We start from the raw sequence: 26,501 nt of genomic DNA, 5'->3' as shown, positions 1-26,501 counted from the left end.
AACATATCCCAGTACCTGTTTGAATATCTGCATTATAGAACATGCAGGGCAAAATACTGTATTTGCTCAGTTATAAGACAAGGTTTTTTTCCAGAACAAATGTCCCTCATCTTATATTCAAGGCTGTCTTCTAATCAGACCTCAAATAGAGGTCTGACTACAAGTCTAAGATCCAGATCCACCTCAGCGCTGCAGGGGATCCTCCTCTCTGGCAGCCGGTGGAGGTCTGTGCGATGCACGCAGACAAACTCCTCTGCTGCCTGCACTTCTGCCGGGGGTTCTATGACTGAGTGCCGGCATCACATGACCTTCCGGTGCTCCACCATAGAAGTGCCGACAGAAGCGGAGGTAGTCTGTGCGCATCCTGCGGCCGGTGAACGTTTGCTGGATGCGCACAGACAACCTCCGCTGCTGCCGGCACTTCCGCCGGTGCTTCTATGGTTGAGCACCGGAAGGTCATGTGATGCCGGTGCTCAGTTATAGAAGCCCCGGTGGAAGTACTGGCCAGCAGAAGCGGAGGTCTGCATTGCACAGACCTCCACCGGCTGCCCCACTAGACACCAGGGGGTCTGAAGCACGAGGGACAAGTAAAGGGATGCAGTGGTAAGTCGGTGGGGTGGCGGGGGGTTCAATGGTTTTCTGGAGGCAGAGTTAGGGGGTTAAAAAGCATATCTGGAGGAGAGTGGCAAATAGGGGGTTCAAATGTATGTCAGGGAGGCAGTGGCAAATAGGGGGTATAAGGCATATCTGGGGGCAGATGTGAATAACTGGGGCAGAGTGGCAAATAAAAGGAAATAAAAACTTTTTTTTTCAATCAGTTTTTATTAAATATTTTTTAAAAAAAAGTAATATTTACTAGTAACTTTTTCCTATAGGGTAGTCTTATATTCAGGCTTTCATTTTTTTCCTAAATTAATATTAAGATTTTAGCATGCTGAACCCCAACATCCTTTTTATTTTGATGGGTTGCGTGTGCGAAAAATGAAGCAGCTAGCATAGCAACTATATTCAAACCACCGCAATGAAGGATCTGAGCTCCTGCTCTATTTTTACTTCTGCTGACAATGACATGCTGATTAGCACTGATTAACCCCTGGCATCCCGACACACAACCAAGAAGCTGTCCGATCTTCACATTTTTTGAGACTTTTTTGTTTTCAGCACCTTTTTAGATTTTATTTAAATGCAAAAATGTTTGAGACAGATGGCCGGGATAACACTACCACCCTGATCTTATCACTGCATCCTTATATTTTCTCATGGTTCTGGTAGCTGTTACCAGTGGGTTATTCCATTTCATTTTGCGATTGAGCTTTGTATTTACATGCAATTGAAATATTAAATATCAAAGTATAAAATATACTTATTTTTCTCTATATATCTATGTATCTTTTGTTACAAACTGGTGAAAAATCTCCTATGAAAAAGGGCTGAGGTACAATATGAGCAATAAATGTTATGACTCAGAGTGATTCATAGAAGGGGTGAAGCATTTTTAGTGGAATACCCGATTAGGTAGTGACAGCTCCCCTTACTCACCCCGAAGGATGCATGGGAGACGGGTGTTGCACCAAAGCAACGCGTCTGCTTGAGCATAGTTGCTCCTCCCTCCGGTTTGACATCTTGATGGCAGATATTAAGAGTAATGCGCAAGTACTTTGAGTACATTACTGATGTTTTATATAGTGCCATCAAATTCCGTAGCGCTGTACAATGGGTAGACAGGACATAACAAGTAGTATGTAACATAACACTATGACTTACAGAAACTCATAAAAACAGAAAGACCCCTGCCAGTTCTGGGTAAGCTAAGGAGATATTTGGCTGGACAGAAGATGGCTAAGGGGCTTCAGTATCCCCCCCCCTCCCCATGCAAAAGGAACCGCTCTGTTATGTCTTAAAGTGCTTATGAAAGATCCAATCGTTGTAAATATTTTAGGATGTCCCTCCTTTTGGCTGACCCAACTGTTTAATCTCCCTGAAGTTAACTGGAAAGACCAAAGTCCCCCATAACTATATAACCTTACACGTCGTCAATATCTGAATATTGATCAAGCGCCTCCTTTTTTTTTTTTTTTTTTGGTCCCCTGTGTCTATATACCACACCAATGCGTACAACCAATTTGTGAGTTCTTTAGAACTTGAAAGCAAACTGTTGGTAGGCTCTTGTACCCGCCTTTTATTAGATTTTAACCTATCGCTTAAAGGTGCAACTGCTCAGCCTTTCCGTTTTAACTTATCTTGATATAACGTCCCAATCATTTTACTCGTTGTGCCAGGTCTCTGTAACCTCACTAAATGCACCGCCTTTCTTGTGTATAAATGCTCATTTATGGAAGAAGATCCCTAAACTTATGGCATTGGAAACCTCGCTATTGTTTTTCAACTTTCCTCCTCCTGATTGGCTCTTTTAAGCTTCCATTTAGTGCTGTCAAAACCTGACCGTTGAGGTTTTGTTCCTCTACAGCTTCTCCTATAGGTAATTTTTAGCTGTTTACAAATTTGTGTTTGTTTGAGAAGGTAGTCTGGGACGCTTGACTGTCTCTTTAAGCATTTCACATGTTACATATCGACACCTATACTGTGGTCCTCATCCTAGCAGCACCCTCTCCTCGGTTAAATCTGTGGGTCTGTGACAACCACATGTTTACAAGCTAAATGTTCCAGTAGTTTTTCTCATAGGCTTGCTGTTCAGAAACAGGCGTCCCTTGGATTTCTTAAGAAGGGGGGTGGGGGTCGTTCTTGACTTCTAGGAAAAGGGATAGGAAGCAGCAGAAATGGAGAGCGAAGAAAGACATTAAGTGGTGAGAGTCAAGGAACAGAATGCTGCACCACTCAACTAAATGATCACCACTGGTCCTGGGCTTAGTTATTCCTGTAGGTATACGGATAAAACCCAAGGGGGGGGTATTAGTCCTGGATGGCTCGTTTTTTTTGGCAAAGTACTGGTTTTATGTAGTTGGGGTGCACTGCGAGAAGATTTAAGCAACTGTTTTCTCAATTTGTTCTAGAACTTCACAATACAAGTGGCTGAATTTAACTCCCTTTCAGCTCAGCTCTAATTGTTGGTATAATGGATTCCTGTTAAAGGTCCTGCTAAATTGTTACCGATGGCTTAGTTGCCACCCTACTAAACTATAGGTGTGGAAGAATTTATGTGGGTGGCATTAATGGCCAAACATTTGTTTGAGGTGTCTGTTGGAATTAACAATGAAAACAAGATATTAGCATGCTTTGTGCATGAGGCATGGGACAGAAGGCGCTGTGCTACTTTTTCCAAAAGCTTTTTCACCCTCCACTGACCCCAAGCTCACCCTCTAGTAATTCTAAATATAGTCCTTGAAAGGAACTTGTGAGATTTGCATGACCAGATGAGTTCTCATTACCGAAACAAACAAATCAGTGTCTCGGTTTTAATCACCGTCCCTTGGTCAAGCAGTTGGGTCTTCCGTCTTCTCGCTTTGCTGCTGTGGGGGGAGGGGACATTGTGTACCAGCTTCTTGGGAGGTAAATGACTTTAAAGTCTGTTCTGATTCTTTGGTGTGCTTATCCGGTGGCATATTTTTGATGGGTGTTTAGTTGTGGAAATTAATGGTATGTGGTTAGGGGTGGTTAGGCTTATTGAAAGACTATTTGTACTTGGTTGCAAAATGTTTTGTGAACGCCAAGAGTGTTTTATTTTTTACAGCAGAATTATGACTAGGTATGGACTAGCGACTTATCATTTTATGGCATAAACACATTACAGCAAGTCAAAAGCCAATGCTTTTTTTCTTTTAACCATGGGTTGTTTTTTTTTCCACCTAATAACGACTTTAGCACTACCAAATATACAGCATCACGCATTGTTGTTTAAAGGGCCAGTCTAATGTCCCTGACGCCATATTGGTGCATATTATCCCTATATTAAAAAAGCAATTGCCTCGCCTGGAAGTTGAAGCCCAGCTGATGCAGTTGCCCTTCTCTTCAGCGGCCCGATGTTTGTTCCTGATTGGCTACTTCAAACACTCACTGAAATTGGAACATGCGCATAGAGCATGCTAAAGTGGTCTGTTTTGTTTTTTTTTTCGTTTTTTTTTTTTTTTAATTACTTGAGCGTGCTTTTGAATATTGCCTTTTACTGAGACTAATGGAATCCACATCATTGTGTGGTGGCTTCAGTTCCTCTGTCAGTGTGCTTGGTAGTGTTAAGCTCACTTTGTCCCAGCATCTTCTGTAGGTCACACATTTCATCCTCGGCTGCCTCTCCGAGGGGCTTTTCCTCCTGCAGCATGTAATATGTATGTTATTTCTACTAGTCTCAAAGGGTGAAAACAAGTGAAGTAATGCCAACGGAATCTGCTTGGAATATTTAATGATGGTCTGTAAGTTTTGACATGCGATCACATTCCTTTGCTGTCTTGTGCAGACGTACTCCGTATATATCGGCTCTTTTGTTCCGTTCAGTGCATGTTAATGAGCCTCCTCTTTGTTATTGCAGCAAATCACGATTCCTCAGCCAGACAGCCCGTCGGATGTACGTAAATTCACGTTCTATCTGTCAAATGTTGGCAGGGACAGCCCCCAAGGCAGCTTTGACTGCATCCAGCAGTACACCCAAAGGTGAGTTCTTTTCCAATTGGAATACCATGGACACTTTGTCATTGCTGTAAACAAGGATACAAATTCATCGGTTGTATCTTCTCTCAGGATCTCATGGGGTGTCTAAGAACCTTTTATATCCTTTCCAGGAGAAAAATTAAAAACAGATGGCTGCTTTTAAAAACAAATGTGTCATCGGATCTTAGACGTTTTTGTTTTTCCCAGTTTTTTTTTTTCTTCCTTGCCAATGGTAGTACACAGACTTCATACCTCGGCCGACGGTCAACTATATCCTACCTGGCATCGGATATTTTTGAAAACATATTTACTAAACAGAAGTATCATTTTTCTTTCCCTACCGAGTCATTAAGATCTGCCATTTTTGGCACTGTATGCCAACTCTGTTTATATAACAATTTGGTTTTACAGTAAGCGTTACTATAATACCTTTGGTGTATACTGGAATATAACGTCCATAACGCTAAACATGTACAGTGCTGCGTAAAAGTTCCTGATTTCTTCTAGGTTTTCCTTTTTCTCACATTTTAAACGTTTCGGATCATCCAACTAATTTTAAAATAAGACGTTAAGATGAGTAAAAACACATTGCAGCTTTTAAATGATCATTTATTGAAGGTTAGAAGTTAATCAAAACCTATGTGATAAAGTAATTGCCCTCTAAACCGAATAACTGGTTCTACCAACCATGGCGGCAACAACTGCAATCAAACTTTTGTGAGAACTGGCAATGAGTCTTTTACATCGCTGTGGAGGAATTTTGGCGCACTCTTTTGGCACGGTTATTCTAATTCAGCTACATTTGAGGGTTTTTAAGCATGAGCTGGCTTTTCAAGGTCATGCCACAGCCCCTCAAAAGTAATTTTTTTTTAATTTTTTTTGTCAGCAGTGGTTTTCCATTGTTGCCTCCTGAGGCAAGTGAGTCCTGCAGTCCTTTACATGCTAATATGGGTTCTTTTGTGACCACCTGGATCAGTACAATTTTGGTCAGCCGGCCACGCCATTTGTAGATAATGGCACTTACTGTGGTTTCCTGGAGTCCCAAGAGCCTTAAAATGTAACCCTTTAGACATATAGATGTCAATGACTTTGTTTCTCAATGTTTGGATCGCACCATCTTGTGCTGCTTTTTTTTTTTTTTTTCTCTTTGCAAGACAGGTTTTCTTTAATTGAGGTTAATTGGTGGTTAGATTCAACAGGGCTGGTAGTAAACATGTCTGGGTGTGTCTAATGAAATTGAACCCAAATATCAATTAAATTGAGTTACTTGGTTGATTTAGTAACTAATTACTGCACAAAGCAAGAATACCATAAAAAAACAACCACCATCTAAGGCAATATTGGGATTCTGTTGCAATTCAGCGCCTTGGGGTACTTTGGCGTAGTGAGGGGCTAAGCAATACATAGCAATATTTATGCCTTAGGTGTGTGCCTTTTTTTTCTTTTTTATTGTTGAATAGCATTTGCTGGGTATGCGCTGAATTATTGATCTGATTTGTGTACTTATTGGTGATTATTCTAGAAGGAACCTCGGAATTTGATTTTATTTTTTTTATGATTTCTAGGTTATATGCTCCCTTTTCTGTAGATTTAATGCCAGCATGCAAAAAAAAAGCTGCATTTGCTCCGGTTACCCTTTTCTAATATTAAAATTGGTTATGTAATCTGAAACATTTTAAGTGTAACATATGTGCAGGAATAGAAAAACTTTTTTTCGCAGCAGTAAACTTTGTTTTGCTACTGTTGTGGGACTGCTAGAGGACGGGTGGGCCTGGGTATTGGCAGCGCTCTCCCCATGGGACGTACAGCCCCTTAGAGCTTGAGTGGTGTTGCTAACAACTTGTTTACCTGAACTAGCATCTGGGACTGCTAACCTCCCGTGTCTTTTATAAATAACTGGCTCTAGGCCTCCAACTCCTCGTAAACATCAAATTAAGAAGCACCAGTAAGGTGGGTCAAGTCTTGGGTTACTCTACTGGGGCAAAGTTTGGAAAGTGGACTCTCTAGAAAGTGCAGTGGAGTTTAAAATAGATTCCACAAACTATTGACTACATATATTCAGATATATAGATATCTGGTTTCTAGGATTTCTCTGCAGGCCGTTTCTCTCCAGTATTCCAGCAAAGAATAAACATACTTAATGTAACAATACAATGTGTTTCGCCTTCAGCCATCACTTTAATGCATACGAAAACAAGGTGGTCCCTTTACGTTTTTGTGCTGTCCGTTTTGCGAATGCATGTAGAATCCTCTCAATATGTATTAGCAGGAGATGCGTTTGGCTGCTTCAACACATCTCCTGTCTTTCCCGACCCTGTGCATATGTATTTAAAGTTATGTCGTTGATGCGAGAAGTTTCCTTTCATTGATTGGCTGCTTGAAGCAGCCAATCAGTGGGAAGAATTGTTGGGCCACTGAAGAGGAGAGCACCAGCTGCAGCTACTGCACGAGGTAACTATCTTTTAAAGAACACATGTTAAAGTACTCAGAGTACTTTAGTATGCTTTGGTGGTTTTATTTCTGACATTAAACTGTCCCTTTAAGTGAAATGTTATTACATTATCTCTTGTTATGCAACAGTAGATGTCATCCTTGAAGCCACAGTGTCTTGTACTCACCTTTTTTGTCCCAAATCAGGAGAGAGACTGCTTGACCATTTCTATTTCCACTTCTTGATTACATCGTGATTCCTTTCAATTAAATTATTAAACATATGAGCGTTTTCCTTCCCTTAAGCAATGGAAATGTCAAGCTGGACTGTCTGGGCAGTATCCAAGATAAAATCACGATATGTGCCACAGACGACTCGTATCAGAAAGCCCGACAGAGTATGGCGCAGGCCGAGGAGGAGAACAAGAGCAGAAGTGCCATAGTTATCAAAGTAGGCGGCAGATATGCAGGTAGGACATCTTCTCTTACTACAAGGTACTTTTTGATTTTATTTTTGGAACTATTTTAATCAGGTTTTGAAGGCCCAACGACAGTAGGAAGGTGGGACAGAATAATATGTTGAGTGTTTATTATATATCTAGAAAATGGCTCTTTGGGAGCGTGCATTGTGCAGTATTCAGGTCACTGGTATTGGGGAAGCAGTTTGTACTCGCATCTGGTATGGAAGCTGCCATAACTCATCAGGCTGTGTCCGCAGCAAACTTTTTAATATGTGAATGATATGTCTGAAATTCCGGCGTATTATATCATGCAGAAGGCTATTTGTGCTAAGCTTATTCGGTTGGACTTCTCCATGCAGTTCAGCTGGCAGATATTCTAGTACATGAGTTCATCACATAGCCATCCAGAGGAGTAATACTGACGCTTTAGGCCAGATTCGCCAGATGACATCACTCTACGGCAGTATTTGGCTGTGTGCCTGTGTTTGCTCATCATGTAGTACAGAGCTGTAGTAAGTCTACTCTCCCCAGAGGCATGAGGTTGTTGCCAGCATTTATAACTCGCCAGCGAACAAAGAGGCAAAAGAGTAATGTGGAAACATGGCTCCATAATGAGCAAAAAACAACCTGTGAACTTGTTAACCTGCCTTTTGATTGTACATTTCACGTTTTAAGTTGGTCTCCATGCAAAGCCATTTATTCATATTAAAAATCTGTCATGTGGGAACCATATTTTCCAGAATCAATGTATTTTTTTAATTTCGGTTTTCATTGAATTTATGTAAAAAAGCTTGCTTGTACAATGGAAATACCTAAAAGAAAGCACCTTAAAAAGCAAATATCTTCAGACTTCGGGGTTCTGCGCAAATGACCGATATGTATACAAAATAAGGGATTGGCAAATACCCTGCAATAAGCTATTTAACACTTAAACATAGTCACACTATCTAAACCTAACATGGCTGCAACCAAAAGTATGATATGGCACTCCTGAAAATCAAAAGATTTTACAGAGGATTATTGGTAGCATGTCTAAACACTAATTGTGTACCTTTTTTTTTTTTTTTTCTCCTTCCTGAAGTTGCTGTTTAAGTTCAAGATAAATAACGAGAACATAAGCTCAATTAATGTAAACGTTCAACAGATTCTGTCCAATCTCCGATTCGTTAAAAACTGAAGCTGGTAGTGTATCAAGTGTGTAAGTTCACTCCGACATATTCTCAAAATATAGGACACATTATTTTTCCCCAGGCAAAAAAGTCCAGGTCCGCAAGCCTGCCCCAGGAGTCCCTGATGCGGTTCCTTCCCGGAAGCGACCTACTCCTGTTAACATTGCCGGTGCGATCAAGAAAAGCGCGTCGGGCTTATCACAGCGGCCCTTAAAGGACAGAGTGATGCACTTACTGGCCCTTAAGCCATACAAGAAGCCTGAACTCATACTGCGCCTTCAGAAGGATGGCTTGTCTGTTCAGGACAAGGATTCTCTGGATAGCCTCCTGCAACAGGTCAGTTCCATTTGATGACTAGCTGGTTCGTTTTTCTTTTTTGCTTTAGCATCATTCATATCCTAGCTTCTGACTTTTTATTCTGTGTGAACACCAAATTAGAAAGTATCTGAACACTAAGGACAAAAAGACCTGGTAACTTTTTTTTTTTTTTTTTTCAAACAATGTTCCAGTTAATAAATATATCAATGCTTCAGAGTTGATGGGTTATTATCTTTTATTTATATAGCGCCAACAATTTACGCAGCGCTTAGGTTTGTTCAGCCCAGTGGTATGCCTTCCTCTGTGTGTACGCACCAATTTGCCCTTCGGTTTATTTGGGTTCACAGAAATATCTGCCTTATCCATTATAAGCACAACAGGACCCTTTGGTTCTGCAGTCTGGTTCTTTACATTATGAAAAGTGTCCCTAACCATAGCTTATTTTAAGTGTTACCCATAAGCCAGTAATGGAACTTAATGCTGGTGAGTCCCATCCAAGATGAAACGGCTGTGACTTGGTTATGTGGCTTCTGCACCTCTGTCGCAGGCTTTGTTTAAAAGCTTTCTAGCACAGCAGACATTGGCTCTAAGGGATCCGTGTATAGAGTAGATGAAGACGCAAAAGAGGTAATCATTAACCTTATTTGCCTATGCCTACCCAGAATCCCTTGCTCTACACGATTTCTGTGTTCTCCATTCTTGCCTGGTGGATGTAAGTTGGTGTTTAGCAATGTTTCCTTATTTCTTAAAACAAATATATAAATAACGCCAAAGAAGACTCGGGTAAAATTTATAGGTGATTTTTGTGCAATACAAATAGGGGATGTATGTAAAATACTTGTTGCTGGTTAAGTTCTACTGTATCAATTTCTGGTGACTCTCCAGCGCCACCTACTGGCATTAGTTGCTGCAGAATCCAAATTGGTTCAAAGAGATGCAGTAAGATAGGAGTATCTTTTTTTTTTTTTTTTTTTTTTTTTTTTTGTATATATACCGCTCATGGCTGCAGTTAGTGGCTTACTTAATCAGATTGAAAATTGTAGGCTATAAAAACCAATAAACCTACTCCAAGTTAGGTTTATGTAGGCAAAAGCTATCCAGCCTCAAGTGTGTCTTGTGTACCCAAGCTGCTTTTTGTCTTGCTGTGCAGTGCAGCAGTTGCGTGGAACACTTTGAAACCATCTGCTCGAGTTATGTAACCGCTTGACAAAAATGTCGCCCAAAGTGTGCTACTGAGCGTTACACACGTGCAAGAAGAGCTAGTTCTGTTTACAACTTGGAACATCTGTACCTCTGTTGCATTCATTCGCTTCTCCATACACAGTTAAGGAATGGAGGTCTGTGTCCACTAAATCAGGGAAACATTACGGGCGAGCTGAAAGTGGTCTCTTTTCAAGCTTTGCCTTAAAATCCCTTTTGTTTAAAAAAAAAAATAAATAAAAAATTCCAATATTAATTTTGTTTAATTATCCATATTTATTGGTATATTGTTCTTTAGCCCTCTGGCTCTGCTGTGATCAGTGTTTGTACTTTTCCAGTTGCACTTATGTTATTCTCAATGTCTAAACTGCTTCTTGCTTTCAGGTGGCCAGTCTGGGTGCCAAAGACTGCACTTATACCTTGAAAGACTGTATGTATAAAGATCTGCAGAAAGACTGGCCTGGCTACTCCGAAGGAGACCAGCAGCTGCTAAAAAGGATACTAGTCCGGTAACCTTGTTTTTAGTTACTTCACAAAAGGAATGTTTTGAAGAATTAGAATATTTTGTATCTTGCCTTTGCTCATGAGCCACTTAGTCTTTGTTTGACTATATATGCCTGCTGTAAAAAATACTGTGTTGTAGAGTCTTATTAATCTTCCTAGTTCCCATTAAAAACCATAACTCATCAGATGAGGTGCGCTGTATATGTTTCAAACATTGACAACCCTTACCCAACATATGTGTTACATGGTTCACGGTATCTTAAACACGTGTGTCTGTAAAACTTGTCTCCAATCTCTGGGAGACACATTTGCTAGGAGTTCCATATTATCGGTGTTTACATGTGCAAACCACATTGGTTGAAATGCGCTCTCACATAAGGTGATTTTACCAGACTGAGCAGGAAATTTCCTGGCTTTTATTTATTTATTAAGTTTTTAACACCAGAACAAGTTCTGTAAGTCTTTAAAGTCGTGTCGGCAAATATTGCCTATCTATACAATGTTCCTGTTAATTCTGGGGCTCTGTCTACAGCACACTTTTTATTTTTTTTTTTAATGCATTTAAGCAATTCATTTTCACTTTTCCTTCGTCGCCTTAAATCTGAGCACACCCCACTTTAATAAGTGTTACGCTAATGGGTTATTCTGATTTATTGATTGATCTATTGAATGTTTCCCTTACAGGAAGCTCTGCCAGCCACCGAACCCTGCTGGACAGTCTACAAATACTGCTCCATTGAGCCCTTCCAAAGACAATGTGAATTCCTCGTCCCCTTTCCCTCAGGTAGGGTCATTCTTTGACTGCACCTTCCGTTTCAGGCAATAACTGGATCGGAATAAGTTTTATAGCGGAAAGAATTTTGTGAAATCTCAGAAGCAGAGATTTTTAGATACTTTTATTGTATATTTATTGAAACCTCCCCTCTCGCTGTGTTTTGCAGTTGTCACCGCACAACGTATGAGAATTATTTGGTTTGCACATGGTTAGTTTTGGCAGTGTTAAATGAACGGTATAATTCCAAAAAATCTATTTTTTTTTTTATTTTTTTTTATGAATGTTGGCGGCCGTTTTGCATGTACTCTAATTGCTTGCAAAATGGACAATGCGTTCTGTAGTTATTGAAGTTGGACAATGAGTCTCTTGTCTCGTATGCCAGGAAGCATTAGTACAATTCTTGCACATTCTCACGGAAAGCAACAGCCAATCATATCTATGCTAGCAAAACAACAGTGGTCAGATACATTAGCTGTGATTGGCTGCAGCTATTCTTGTTGAATGGGACATCTACTGCCGTTGTGCAAGAAGCATACCATGGTATGCTCTCTGCTTTCAACTAAAGATGCCTGCGCGGATTTGATTGCAGAATGTAGTCTGCAAGATGTATATTTAAATATGAATTTAAAATATATTGAGTCCTCTTATCTGTTGGGTGTCAGGACCTAAACAAATATTTTACATTTCTTGTTTATAACTATTTATATGAAGTCTACACAATACAGGTTTTTTTTTTTCCTTCTTTTGGATCAACGGCAACAAATTAACAGATATAAGAAAGGCTGAACTTGATGGACGCTTGTCTTTTTTTCAGCCTATGTAACTATGTAACCCTTCAGCCTGGCTTTAAAAGTATTGCTCGTTTGTGACTCTTATACACTGCCTGCAGGAGAATTTATAGCTTGGCTCACTCTTCATTTGGTGGCTCTTTGTTAATTAAATGTCTGTCAATCAGTAGAGTATTACATCACCGAGGTGATGCAAACAAAAATGCAGGCCGTAGAAGTCAGCCCACAATGTTATGATATATTTTGATATGTTTGTCTTTTAGACCACACCGATCTCTTTTGGAATGTATGTGTGTGCTCGCCTGTTAATCCTTTTTTTAAATCTATGATACAGTACATTGTTCCAGGAAGTTGCTAACAGTTCTGAATGCATTGATGGCTATAGGGTTACAGGAAATGAATCACCGTCCTGTAAATAAAGGACACAGATTCCAGCCTGATTCAGCTTCTGACGTGGCTCATCGTCATCTTTAATGGATTAGACTTATCTTTATATGTTACAGCTGTACTTTACCCAGCCGTAGAGCTTCTGACTGTCGCCTTTAGCGTTTACATTTTATGCGCAAATACAAAGAGGCTTTTTTTTTTTACCCGTCCCCTGCTTGATTTACTGAGAGAGGAAGGCCCTCCTTGCCTTTCTGTAAGTCAAATTGTTATATACTACTTGTTATGTCTTGTCTAACCGTTGTACAGCACTAGGGAATATGATGGCGCTATATAACATAATAAGTATTCCCAGCGCACACATGTGGTATGTTCATGTGACGGTTCCGAGGAGGGGAAGTCTTGGCTTTATCATAGAAGTGCTGTGACCGTTGCTGAGACGCTCCTAAGGATTTTGTCCATTTTTGCGAATGCACGGTGGGTTCTGCGTAATCAATACAATAGCCGTCCGTGGAGGTTATGCTGCACTTTGTGTAGTTTGTTTAGATCCCCCTTTTATGTGCTTCTTACGCAACTGTATTGCGAAACATTTGCACAGTTATACTGCCATCTGGTGTTTCCTCTTAATTTGGCGTGAAAAGTATTGTTTGCTTTGTATGATTAACTCTTTGCTAAGAAATACAATCGGAAAGTCTGTTCCGTTCTGGATTCTTGTTATTTAGAAGGTAATCTATGCCTTTTTGTGCTGGTAATTACTCTTAGGAATGTTGAGTAGGGCGGACAATATGTAATACCTGTGTGTGTAATCATCTCTATTACTATAATAAACCTTCTATAGAATATAATCTACAATGAGCCATAGGAGGCTCATTTTTGAGATTGGGGTGAAAATAACATAACAAAAAAAAAAATAAAAAATGTTATAACAGGATTTGTTGAAGTTAATACGTAAAAGTATAAGGATTGTTGACAAGACATATTGTTAAAGTACAAGCGGCTTCACCTATTTTTTTTAATTTTTTTAAATTTTTCTTCAATGTATGTTTCATTTGAAAATGTGTCTTTCATTTCCAGAAGCGGACTCCAGACTTCATTGACCCATTGAATAACAAGAAGCCTCGCATTTCCCACTTTACTCACCGATCTCAGCCTCCTTTGAATGGAAAGCTGAATTCATCGAATGGGAAGGATGCTTCGTCTGCCTATAACCAGCTGCTTTCCTCTGATCCAGTCAGTTCCAGCTCTCACCTGCCAGCTCCTCACCAACCCCTTCAAGATCCCAGCGCATCTGATACCCAGCATAGTGACTTTGTGAGCCAGGAGGCCTCTGAGAGGCTAGGCCACCCACCTCAGACAGACTTCACTGCTGAGGCCACACAGAACTCGAACACCCCTCATGGGAAACCCAAACGGAAATCCAAAAAGCACAAAGAGAAGGAACGAGCCAAGGAGAAGATAGCAGAGAACAAGCAAAACTGCAACTTTGTGAAGGACTCTGGCTTAATGGGGAGATCTCCCCAGGATACCATAGGTGAGGCAGTGCTACAATTTTTTTTTGGATTGACTGCATCCACAGTAAGTGCTCAGCTATTCCCAATTCATATGATGGGACAATTTTTTTTTATTTTTTTTTTGGAAATCCAGGCACCACACACTGTTGGGGGGGGGGCTTATTTCAAGGAGAAAAGAGTAAAAAGCTTGCACCCGGGTACATTGATGCTGATGAGATCAATGCAATGGCATCTTATATGGTATTTGCACTGCTAGGGTGAGTTTCTTAATGGTCATTCTGTGCGTTTCCCTTTAGATTTGAATGGGCCGTGCAGTAATTCCAGTGTCCCAACATCCACGTCGGAAACGCCGGATTATTTTTTGTAAGTCCCAATTCCGCTTTCTTTTTTTTCTTTTTTTTTTTTTTAGTTTGAATGCCTTGGGATGCTCTAATTGTATTTCTTCCCCTAGGAAATACACAGCAATTGCATCTCAGGAGCAGCGGCAGAGTTACAAAAACGACTTCAACGCAGAGTACAATGAATACAGGGACTTGCATGCCAGGATAGAACGGATAACGCGCAGGTTTACACAGCTGGACTCTAAGCTCAAACAGCTCTGCCAGGGCACAGAGGAATACAAGGTACACACATTATGCTGCATTGATTACTCTAGTGTTTAATCCATGCATTTAGCAGCATTATCAGTATTTGCCGAAAAAAACCCATCAAAACAATCACCTGTTCTTAGCAAACAGAATGCCTGCTTTCCTGGAGTTTCGTTTTGACCAGTGTATTTGCCCCAGCAGGGTAGAGATTAATAACTACAAATATGACAAAGTGATCCTATGTGGAGATCGCTGTAGGCAGCTATGCATGTACAGGATATGTATATGTACTCACCACTTGTCATTTTCACGAAAATGCTGTATAAACCCATGTGCATAGCTGTTCAGGCACAGAGGATTGAGGTTACACATTGCTTACTACATCCCAACTCATCACCACCACCCTTTGCGTAATCACCCACCATACTGCCTGAAAATGGCATTTCTCTGCATCACCCCCTCTCCTCTGGCCCGTCAATGCAGCAGTTGCCTCTTGCCATGAACGTCAAGCTGTACTTCTCCAATCTTGGACCTTCACAAAAGTGTTACCACTATGATCTGCAATGCTCTTGGTGATTGCCTGTATGTACAAATTTCTAGCCATTTTGTCAGGGCTGTTCTGTATAACAGGCTGGACTGATGTGTAGTGGATGCATCCTTGCTGGTGATAGGTCTGATTAGCATTGTGACGTTTGAAGGTGGCTTATTTGTAAAGATGCCATGTTTGTATGTCCTTAAAGTTACTTTTCCAATGAAGATTAGATTGCTCTGTAATGAGGAGTACCCTCTGCCCAGGCAGGGGTTGCACCACAGCCGCTCTATTGTCAGCCACGTGAACAACGTGGGCAGCAACAGTCTTCGTATGGCTCCATCCAGTCTGCAATATTTTAAGCGTTATTCCCCTAACAATGGAATATGGGCCGTTCACATCATCTGGCTATGGTGCAAAGATTTTTTGATGACATTCATGATGTATTAATGTACCCCAGTAAATCCAGAAGAAGATCTGAGCCTTAAAGCACTTCTAGTGCAAGGCTTAAAAGTTTAATGTACAAAAGTGATATTTGTTCAACAGAGAAAAGACCCCTGAGGTATTTAGGACGCCCAGCAATCCTACACTTGATCAGTATTCTTTCCATGTCCAAATGCCCGTTAGTTAACAGTCTTTGCTCAGCTCTCAATTTGATCACTAGGGGTCACTAATATCCGTGCCTCTCTGCTTGGAACCCTTTATTCTTCCTTTTTTTTTTTTCTTCTAATAGATTTTTTTTTTTGTACTTTACAGACCATTCATGATCAGATATTACAAGAGTACCGCAAAATTAAAAAGGTAGGTATAGTAGTACATGAATTGTCCAACATGATGTGCTGTGTTGCCATCCTCATTTACGATGGCAACATCTGTTTGAGTAAAATACCTAATCCTAATGCATTGTTTCCAATGTGTTGGATAAGAATGCATCATTCATTCAAATCTATAGATATGTGATTATATGGTTGTGTGAAAAAGCATTTGCCCTGTCCGGTTTTCTGCAAACGTTTTGCGCTGAATGTTAGATATTCAACCAAAACTTAATATTAGAGAAAAGCGAAACTGAATGAAGAAACCGAATTTTGATAAAGAAATTTATCTCACAGCACTGCAGAGGAAGTGGCCCATGCATAACCGCTTTGAATCTGATTTCTTTTGTCGATTTGCAAACCTAAACTGCTTGGTCAGGTCCTGCCACGTCATTAATGGGGTTCAGTTTTGGACTGCGCCATTAAAAACCAAATACATGTATTGTTTAACCCCTTAAGGACCGGGCTCATTTTTCGTTTTGTACCCTGTGGGACCGAGGCTGTTTTGACACTTTTGTGGTGCTTGTGTTCAGCTGTAATTTTCTCCTCACCCATTTAGTGTACCCACATAAGTTATATATTGTTTTTTTCAGGACAAGATGGGCTTTCTTCAGATATTATTTTGATCGTATCTTATTTACTATAAAAAAACATGGTGAAAAATTAAAAAAAAACACATTTTATGACTTTTATTTGAAAAATCTTTTACTCACCTAAAAAAGCAAGTAAAAAAACTAGCTAAATAGATTCTACTACTTGTCCTGAGTTTAGAAATACCCAATGTTTTTATGTTTTTTTTGCTGTTTTTTGTAAGTTATAGGGCAATAAGTACAAGCAGCGTTTTATGATTTCCAAATCTTTTTTAACAAATCTGGTCAGTCTGCCTCCATCTCCTCTTTGGAATATCTTTGAAGCCGGTTAACTCAATTTAACCAATTCAAACCATATATTTTTGAAAACTAGACACCCCAGGGTATTCCAAATGCTGTTATTTTAACCCTTTCCATGCACCAATTATAGAACTACACTTTGTCAAACTTTGTAATAGTAATTTTTTTTTTTTTCTCACACAAATTGTACTTTAGTTATAGATATACAGGTTCTGGTATATGTCACTGTCAAACAACACCCCAATGTGTGTTCAGGAACATCTGAGTGCAGTGATACCCGACATGCATGGGTTTGTCGGGTTGTTTGAGATTTAAAATGCCACATTTGGGAAGTGCACTTTTTTTCTCCATTTTGGTCAGTCTGTACCTATGCCCTATCTTTGAGCTCGGCCACTCCAATTTACCCCATCAGCCATTTTTTTTATATATTAGACACCCCTTGGGTATTTGAAGTGCTTTTATTTTAACTCTTTGTTGAAATTTTTGAGAACTTTTAGCACTTGCTCAAAATAATAAACTTTATTTTTTTAATACTTTTTTTTATATTTATTTTTTTTACACATTTTGCTGGTACTGGATGGTTCATCAAGTGACATCACTGCATAATTATTTTTAAATGTTAGCACATTTTTTTTTATTTTTCCATTTTTTATTTTTTTTATTTTTTTTTTTGAATATTTTACTAATCACGTAGTGATTAGAAAGCTGGGTTCCATTGACTTGCTTGGTTGAATGCAGTACCTGTATTCAACCTGCAAGTGGAGCCAGAGTTCTCTAGAGGGTCTGGAGACCGTCTAGCGAACTTTCTTCTTTATTGTTTTTTTTATTCCCGGGCCGCCGCCATCTTGCTGATGGTGAAGATCACCGGCATCCAAAGGTAAGTGTTTGGTGTCGCTGGATGCCTCCTGATCGAGGCATTCCAGTGACACCATTTAAGTTTAGGAGGCGATCAACGCTTTTAAAACGCGCGTTTACAATGTATGGCGGCTGTTGACGCCCCGTGGAGGGGCCAGACATGGCCCCCAATGCCGATCTCGGCGTTACTGAATGCCTCGACATTGAGGCATTACAGTAACGCCGTTTAAGCGAAGAAAGTGATCGTTGATCACTTTCTAAGCTTATTTAATTTTTTGACGGTTCAGGACCGTCAAAGGTCATTTAGTGACCTTCTTGTCATGACGTTCCTGAACCGGCAAAGGTCGCGAAGGGGTTAATAATGCTGATGTAGACTTGTGTGATTTCAATCGTCTTGCTACACGACCAGGATTGTGCTTCAGCTCGCAGATGGCTCGACGTCCTGCAGTGGTATTTGGACACAAAGCCGAATTCATTAATACTTTAGTGATTAGTTTCCATGCCCTGAAGTATATCCACAATGCCAGTGCCGCACTTGACTGCTGGTACGAGGCTCTTGATGTGGAATGCAGTATTTGCTTTTTGCCTCATATAACAAGGCCGGTGTCGTCCAAACTTTGACTCCTCTTACTATGGAATGCTCTAAAGGGCCATCCAGGTGTAACCCTTTGGAGACCGATGACTTTCAACAACTGTTTTCCAAAGGTGTTACGAAATATGTGGTATGGTGTGGCTTCGAAACCTTGTATTCTTAGAACTTGAGTCTCAGGGCAAGATTTTATTGGTCTGTGTTGTCCCAAATCAGGCCTTATTGTTTGCCAAGGACTTCAAACTCCTGACCCTAGTAATCTCAATTCATTAGGTTGAGGGTGCTGTGGGTACAGTACTTGTTTCACACCTTTATATTGCATGAGGCTATAAGCACCAAAATCCAACTTTGGGCCGCTGTTGGCTATAAAATAAATGAAAAATGTTGTTTTATTTTTTGTGGTGGGACTTTTTCACACAACTGTATATTAAATTCCTCGCGGATTCCTTTCACCTTAACCCCTTAATGACAAAGCCCATACATGTACGGGCTCAAAATGCACTGTTTTCAATGGGTTTAGGGACCGCCCAATGTCCTTAAGGGGTTAATTTACTGTGTTGCTGCTTTCATGTTTGCTACTCGTGTAATGTGGTCAATAAATGTCCTGTTCTCCATTATAAAGTTGTATGTATAGCAGGACACGAGAATGCTGAAAATAGCTTAATATCATAGTCATGGGGTAGTTAGTAGGACCCCCCGTGTTTAAACTACTTCATAAGCTATTTTTCTATTAACCATAGCCAATAAGCAGAAAATCTGAAATAGTCTGATTAGATTCCTGCTTCCGATATTTCTGTAGGACATTACTAATAGTACTCATTATACAGAGCCAACTTCACCTTTCTTGTAGTACTCTGTGTTCGGTGTTGTTGGGACTAGATATGTTTTGATAGAGGCAGACTTTTTATTTATTTTTATCATGTGTTTACATTTAAATGCCTTATTTTTTTATTGGTTTCATGAAATATTTGGAGACCTGTTTCTCACGTCAGTACTCCAGTAAAGAAACTATTAACCACCTCCCATGGATGACTTTTTAAGACCTTTGTGTTTGTTTTTGTGTCTAAAGATGGCTGATTATGCGCTCATTGAGGTACGCTGTTTAATTTTCGTTGCAGACTAATCCAAACTACAGCGAAGAGAAAAACAGATGTGAATATCTGCACAACAAACTGGCACACATAAAGAAACTGATTGCACAGTACGACCAACAGCAATTGCAGCCTTGGCATTAACGCGCAAGACCAGGTAGCAGACACTTTGCACCTGGCAGGATTACTGTATTTTTCTCCTTTGTTCTACAAATAATAAAACATTATCCTTAAAACAAATCAACAAAAAAAAATGCCGTTTACAGTACTTTCAGTTAATAAGGAAAAGGGACCGGCTATTCCATTGTGACTTCAACCATCTCCCGCTTAACTTTTTTTTTTTTTTTCCCCCCCGTTCACTTTAACCTATGCTGAGTTATTAATACAAGAGATTTTTTTTTTCTGACTTCTCCATTCAGAAAAAAAATGCCAAAAGGAGAATTTTTATTTTATGGATTATTGTTGGAAACAGATAATAAAATATAATGCATTTAAATATTTCCAGGGGTTTGTATTGATACCCAATAGTACTGAATATCTCGTGCTGTTGGACTTATTGCTTACAGTTGTAATATTGTAATATTAAAAAAGGGCTTTTTATACCCACATGGGAGGTTTTGGTGTCGCTGGCTAGCCGTTATGAATTTGTATACTCTGAGACAAGATTTTGGGTACTCCAACCCGGAGTCTGGACGCACACTTATGCAGAGGGCCGTAGCTTGCTTCCAGGACTTTATTTTGGGAAGATTTACACTGAAACCACACATCTCCTTACACTCATAATCATGGTCTCATACCAAATGCCTTTAGTGATACAGTATTACGTATGCATACCTCCCAACATCTCAAAATGTGAAAGAGGGACCCTTTTTTTAATATCGAGGAACTCACCAATACAAGGAATTGCACCTTACAATGCCTCGCTTGCATCGCCACTTAAATCGCACTTCGTTTTTGTCAGCAGTCATGCATATTAAAAATAACCAACACATTGAATTGCATTCCCATGAGGCTCAGTCAGACATACTACTTCCATGATGCTGGCTGAGAGTCATGGGAAGTGCAGCAACAGTAAAGCTGCAGATGCTAGCTGTGAACTAAAATTCCTATGATTCTCAGCCAGCCAGGTGTCCACCATAATGCTGGCTGAGCATCATTGCAAGAGTAGTCCACTGCAGCAGAGATTTTTTTTTTTTTAAATTGAAAAAGGCTAATGTTTTTTTTCCTCCCTCTACTTTGTCAAACCGCTAACATTGTCATACAGAATGTTTACTAACGAATATATGCATTATGTCCACTATGGCTAAATATTGATCTCCACAGTCAACACAAATGCATAAAAACCCAAATCTGACTCCTGCCAAGGTTATGCTCGCTATCTGCTGTAACAAACCAAACCGATTCGGTTCTCTTTGGACACGCTACCTTTCAGTTATTGAAAAAAATCACTTTTTTTTTTCCATCCGAGAATGTTCATTGGGGTACAGGCTGTTTGGTGAGACATGACACAGAACGTATTCCCCAGCAGCCTTTGAAGGCTTACACTAATGACCTGGAAGCTTATTGGTGTTTTCTGTGTATCTAGTACAGACATGGTATGGATTTGATGAAATAGAACCGATACTCATTAAAGTAGCAGACTACAAATAATGTTATACTGTTAACGGCGGTGTTTGACATTTTGGCCTCTGCCTTGTGCCTTTATGCCTTTTATGAGCTATTTTAATAAACACATGGTGTGATTGCTATGGCCCATGACATAAATGGAATTTTATCTGTGTGGGTGAAATATGAAACTTTTGAGAAGAGGGGTTGTTTCAGAAGTTGATATTGCATTTTCTTCCTTTTTTTTCTAGCTTTGATAATGCTTGTTTGAATGTTTTTTGTCCTTGATCGAGCCAAAAAAAAAAAAAAGGAAAAGCTTGGTCCAAAGATTCTCCACAGTAATGGAAATTCACTCTTCTATTGTATGCAAGGCAGTTTTCAAATGCCGATTCCACACCAAAGTGAGCCCCTCTAGCTCAGGGATGTTCTATCATTTTGATTTTACTTGTGTTTTTTTAGTTAACCCATTCAGTTCAGGACCAAAATATTTATCATTTTTACCTTATGTTAAACAATAATGCCCCTTTTCATATTTGATGAACCCCAACAATATATACATCATTTTGTTCGGAATAGGTAAGGCCTTCTTTTAAAGAAATAGAAATATATAAAACATACTAATTAGAATAAAAAAAATCATAAATTAGTTTAAAAAAATTGTGCGTTCCGCAGCTTAACAATGATCCAATTTATGTTCATCTAATAATAAGTTTACTTTGTAGAAGGACTAAGGTGTACTATAAATATTTGCTTTCATTTTTTTGTTTGGAATTTGCAGTGTTCTCGGTGCAGTATGGCTTAAGATCCCTTTTGGGCATTTCGAATACTTTTTTGTGGTGACAATCAATCTATTTTTCATTTTTAATATTTCTTCCTCTCCTCCTGATCGATTTGTGCTGATCACATTGTGATCAGGAAGCATAGGCTGAAGTTTGAAGACCCTGCTTAGGCTCTGTTATACTCATGTGACACTGGTGGGTGTTGGCAGCAGTCAGGATATACCTGTGCATCCTACTGGGCTTCATGTCACAATTTTAAGAACGTACAGGTACAGTATCGCACAAAAGTGAGTAGACCCCTCACATTTTTGTAAATAGTTTATTATATCTTTTCATGTGACAACACTGAAGAAATGACACGCTGCTACAATGTAAAGTAGTGAGTGTAGTGAGAGCGGTGAGATTATGGAACTCTCTGCCAGAGGAAGTGGTTATGGTAAACTCAATAAAAGAGTTCAAAAGGAGCCTGGACGTGTTTCTTGAAAGCAATAATATTACAAGTTATGGATATTAGATTAATAGGGACAGAACGTTGATCCAGGGATTTATTCTGATTGCCATATTTGGAGTCGGGAAGGAATTTTCCCCCTGGTATGGGGCAATTGGCATCTGCTTCATAAGGGTTTTTTTGCCTTCCTCTGGATCAACACAGTAGGGACACAATATGTATATAGGTTGAACTTGATGGACTTTGGTCTTTTTTCAACCTTATGAACTATGTTACTATGTTACTACTATGTTACAGCCTGTATAACAGTGTAAATTTGCTGTCCCCTCAAAATAACACACAGCCGTTAATGTTTAAACCTTTGGAAACAAAAGTGAGTTCACCCCTAAGTAGAAATGTCCAAATTTGGCCCAATTAGCCATTTCCCCTCCCTGGTGTCATGTGACTCGTTAGTGTTACAAGATCTCAGGTGTGAATGGGGAGCAGGTGTGTTAAATTTGGTGTTATCGCTCTCACACTCTTACTGGTCACTGGAAGTTCAACATGGCACCTCATGGCAAAGAACTCTCTGTGGATCTTGGAAAGAAAAAAAATAATTGTTGCTCTACACAAAGATGGCCTAGGCTATAAGAAGATTGCCAAGACCCTGAAACTGAGCTGCAGCACGGTGGGCAAGACCATACAGCGGTTTTGCAAGACAGGCTCCACACAGAACAAGCCTCGCCATGGTTGACCAAAGAAGATGAGTGCACATTGTCTTTGGGAAATAGACGTATGAGTGCTGCCAGCATTGCTGCAGAGGTTGAAGGGGTGGGGTGGGGGGGGGTCAACCTGTCTGTGCTCTGACCATATGCCGCACACAGCATAAAATTGGTCTGCCTTGCTAAAGAAACCAAGGGTAAAGTTGATGGACTGGCCAAGCATGTCTCCAGACCTAAAACCTATTGAGCATCTCTGGGGCATCCTCAAACGGAAGGTGGGGGAGCGCAAGGTCTCTAACATCCACCAGCTCCGTGATGTCGTCATGGAGGAGTGGAAGAGGACTCCAGTGGCAACCTGTGAAGCTCTGGTGAACTCCATGACCAAGAGGGTTAAGGCAGTGCTGGGAAACAATGGTTGCCACACAAAATATTGATGCTTTGGGCCCAATTTGGACACTTCCACTTAAGGTGTTTAGACATTGGTGTGTTGAGTTATTTTGAGGGAACAGCAAATTTACACTGTTATACAGGCTGTACACTCACTACTTTACATCATAGCAGAGTGTCATTTCTTCAGTGTTGTCGCATAAAAAAAAAAATATAATAAAATATTTACAAAACTGAGATACTGTACATCCTAAGGGGCTTGGAACGGTTAATACAATGGCACTATAACCTATTTACCTACATCATATCTAAAATCCTGAGGCTGACAAGCTTTGCTTGTAAGGGAATTCAGTGTTGCAGTAACTTAAGGGCCCGTCTTTAACCACCGTCTATAGAAATGCTTATGTTGTAGAGATTTCCCTCTTTTGCCAAAGCAATATCTAAAGGCAACTCTTTGATTATGATTTCTGGTGGCCTTGGAAATTGGTATTTGGGTGCGATCCTGTCATAGGACTGTCTAACATAGTCTGTGTTAATTTGTTTTACTAAATAAAATGCAGGCATGAATACACAGCGATTAGTTCTATGTACTAAGTATTTCAACCAGGATTGCTTTTATCTTCTGATAAGTTTGTAGTGGTTCAAATACTGTCAAATAATTCATGCCAAACAAGCTGAACATGTTAGTCAAATCATGACAATGTGCATTGTTGGCTAGATCTGTGTCCCCCAGTGCATACCTATTGGACCAAGAAAATGGGTATGTTGTAGGGGCCTCAAGTACTTTTAACAAGTAGGAAAAGGGTCTTAGACTTGCCAGACCTACACCAGTAACTGTCTAGCTTTTATAAGAACTTTGCTTGTAAAGTGATGTTTAAGTATAATCATTTACTTATCTCTCGTGCCACCTTGTTGCCAGTGCTGCGTAATGCCCTTTCTCCAGGTGCCAATGGGTCTTTCAATAACTTACAACCTTTAGGAAGCGTCTCTGCCCAAAAGCATGGCTTGATCACAGTTGGTCTTAGTGATGCCAAAAGGGGAATTTGAAGGGAAGAGACGATATCTGTATAACTGTAGCAGTTTCTTACTATTGCGGTTAATGCAAGTCTATAAACTCCTAACATTCTACAGTTTCCCCTTTGAGATGCTAAATAAAACGGTATGGTAGTGTATACACATTTAATTAATCTTTAGAAATCTTCTGTATGTTTACTGTGGGAGCAGCCATCTTTGGCATCCATATAGTTATTCTTCCAGTTTCTTGTTGTTCAGACAGTGTGCCAGATATGCTAGTTAGGTGCCTCAGACTTGCGGTAAACTTCTGACCTAAATATCTCCAAAACAATTATACTGAAAAAAAAATAATAAATAAATAAAACCACACAAAGCACAAGCCATAAATATTTAAATAAATTTAGTTATGCAAATACCCGTGACAGTGACTGTTCCCCTGTGGACGATGCATGTGTTTAGGTATTTGGCTGTCTTTCTGACAATACCTATATGGGCGATATCCTCATACTGAATATATCAGTGGTATAAAGTGTATATAATATATAAACTGTGTTGTACATTAGTAAATATTAATACTGACTGTATAGCTAAATTAAGAAATCCTACTCATCCTTTCATGCTTCTGCCGAGACATGCTTCTTCCTGTGCCAGCTCATTCAAATATAGAGAGCATAGATGATTTGCATTTTGTGCGGAGGTCTTGCGAAACAAATGACAATGTTTGAAATGCTCTGGCACATAGAATGTTCTATGACTTTTTGCTAGGATGGGGACTGTGAGACCAGCTTAAATAACCTTGGCAAAAGTCCATGGGGGAATGTGATCTGCTTACTACTGAGCACAAGCCTAAAGCTAATCCAACCTGGGTATCTTTTACAAGAGGGAGACAATTTCTCAACACAATTTAAGTAGCTCTTCCTAGCTCGCTCAGAATCTATCGCTACTGCGTTACGTAATGATGGTTGATTTAGTATAGCTAACAATTTGTGTAAATTTTTTTTATTTTTTTTTTAAACTCCGCTTTCTCAGAAATTCCTAGGCTAAACAAATAGCGTGGGACTTGAGCAACTGAACATTGTATTGCCAAATTACAAGTGGACAAAAAAAACCAATCTATTAATACAGAATAAAAAGGTGCCAAAGAAATTGGGTGATTTGACAGTAAAGCTAGTATAGCAAATCCATATAATTCACTTGACAGAAGAGGATACGCCATGTGAGGTGTGTACAGTATAAAGGGGCGAAAGTGGAGCAATCAACTGGAACATTATTTGGTTGTTATGGCGATTGCAAATCTTCTCTTTGTACGTAAACCCATGGCAGCTTTGACTGCTGGACGGGGAAGGCCGTGATGTCTTCGTTTTTGTAGCGTAATGTTTAAGTGTTCGGCTCTGAATGTCAGTAATGTGTACGGTAACAGGAGCACTGTATATAAATTAAGTTTTGTAAATAAAGTGTATTTTTCTATAAATGTTCTATTTATTTACGTAAATAAAGTGTTTCAAATGAGTTAATGTAAAACTCTGTAGCTTGCCCCATGAATACACTGGCAAGGGTGCAAGATTTGGTAGCCTAATTTGGTAATGGGGTTTTAGACCTCATAAAACCTTACTCTGGCTCATCCCAAAATGGAAGACTGGGCCGTGAAAACAGTGCAATACTTTTCTAAATTGATAACCAATATCTGGTCAGGGAGGGCAAACGGGAGAAAGACAAGATAATAATGAGGGAGAAGAAAGGAGACCTCTTTGTAACTGGTCAGGTCAAAACCATATTAGTTAATAAGGATTCTTGCAGGTATCCCTATGTGTTTTTGCTGAGCAACGTAATCTTCAACAGTGTTGACGTAATCCTTGACACAAAATATATCCTTAGATTAGATTAGTCATTAATCCACTTTGTCCTATATCTGTAACGCTGGTGTTCTTGATGCTAGCATTGCTTCTCCTTCAGAATTTGTAACCATTTTATAGAACAGTAAGAATTAGTACCTAAAGAGGATCACAGGTTAGATCATTGACCTCTTAAAGCTGCATGTAACTTTTTTGTTTAAAAATGAAGTGATTTATAAGCAA

General features: G+C 39.6%; 1 protein-coding gene across 1 annotated transcript in view; it reads left to right on the top strand.

The window, feature by feature from the left end:
- LOC149280863 (RNA polymerase II elongation factor ELL-like) overlaps positions 1-19,636 on the top strand; it is a 50,784-nt gene extending 31,148 nt beyond the window's left edge. Inside the window, exons 3-12 of the mRNA XM_089500015.1 lie at positions 4,481-4,602; positions 7,336-7,499; positions 8,742-8,995; positions 10,562-10,686; positions 11,366-11,465; positions 13,703-14,159; positions 14,436-14,502; positions 14,591-14,762; positions 16,012-16,056; positions 19,520-19,636. Of these exons, the coding sequence (XP_089356141.1) occupies positions 4,481-4,602; positions 7,336-7,499; positions 8,742-8,995; positions 10,562-10,686; positions 11,366-11,465; positions 13,703-14,159; positions 14,436-14,502; positions 14,591-14,762; positions 16,012-16,056; positions 19,520-19,636 (1,623 nt within the window). The remainder of the gene's footprint in view (positions 1-4,480; positions 4,603-7,335; positions 7,500-8,741; positions 8,996-10,561; positions 10,687-11,365; positions 11,466-13,702; positions 14,160-14,435; positions 14,503-14,590; positions 14,763-16,011; positions 16,057-19,519) is intronic.
- Positions 19,637-26,501: the final 6,865 nt, after the last annotated feature.

Source organism: Sceloporus occidentalis, unplaced genomic scaffold (assembly GCF_023333645.1).
Source record: "Sceloporus occidentalis isolate IW3139 unplaced genomic scaffold, rSceOcc1.0.p SCAF_145, whole genome shotgun sequence".
NCBI classification, from domain to species: Eukaryota; Metazoa; Chordata; class Lepidosauria; order Squamata; family Phrynosomatidae; genus Sceloporus; species Sceloporus occidentalis.
This window is presented reverse-complemented; position numbering and strand designations above follow the sequence as displayed.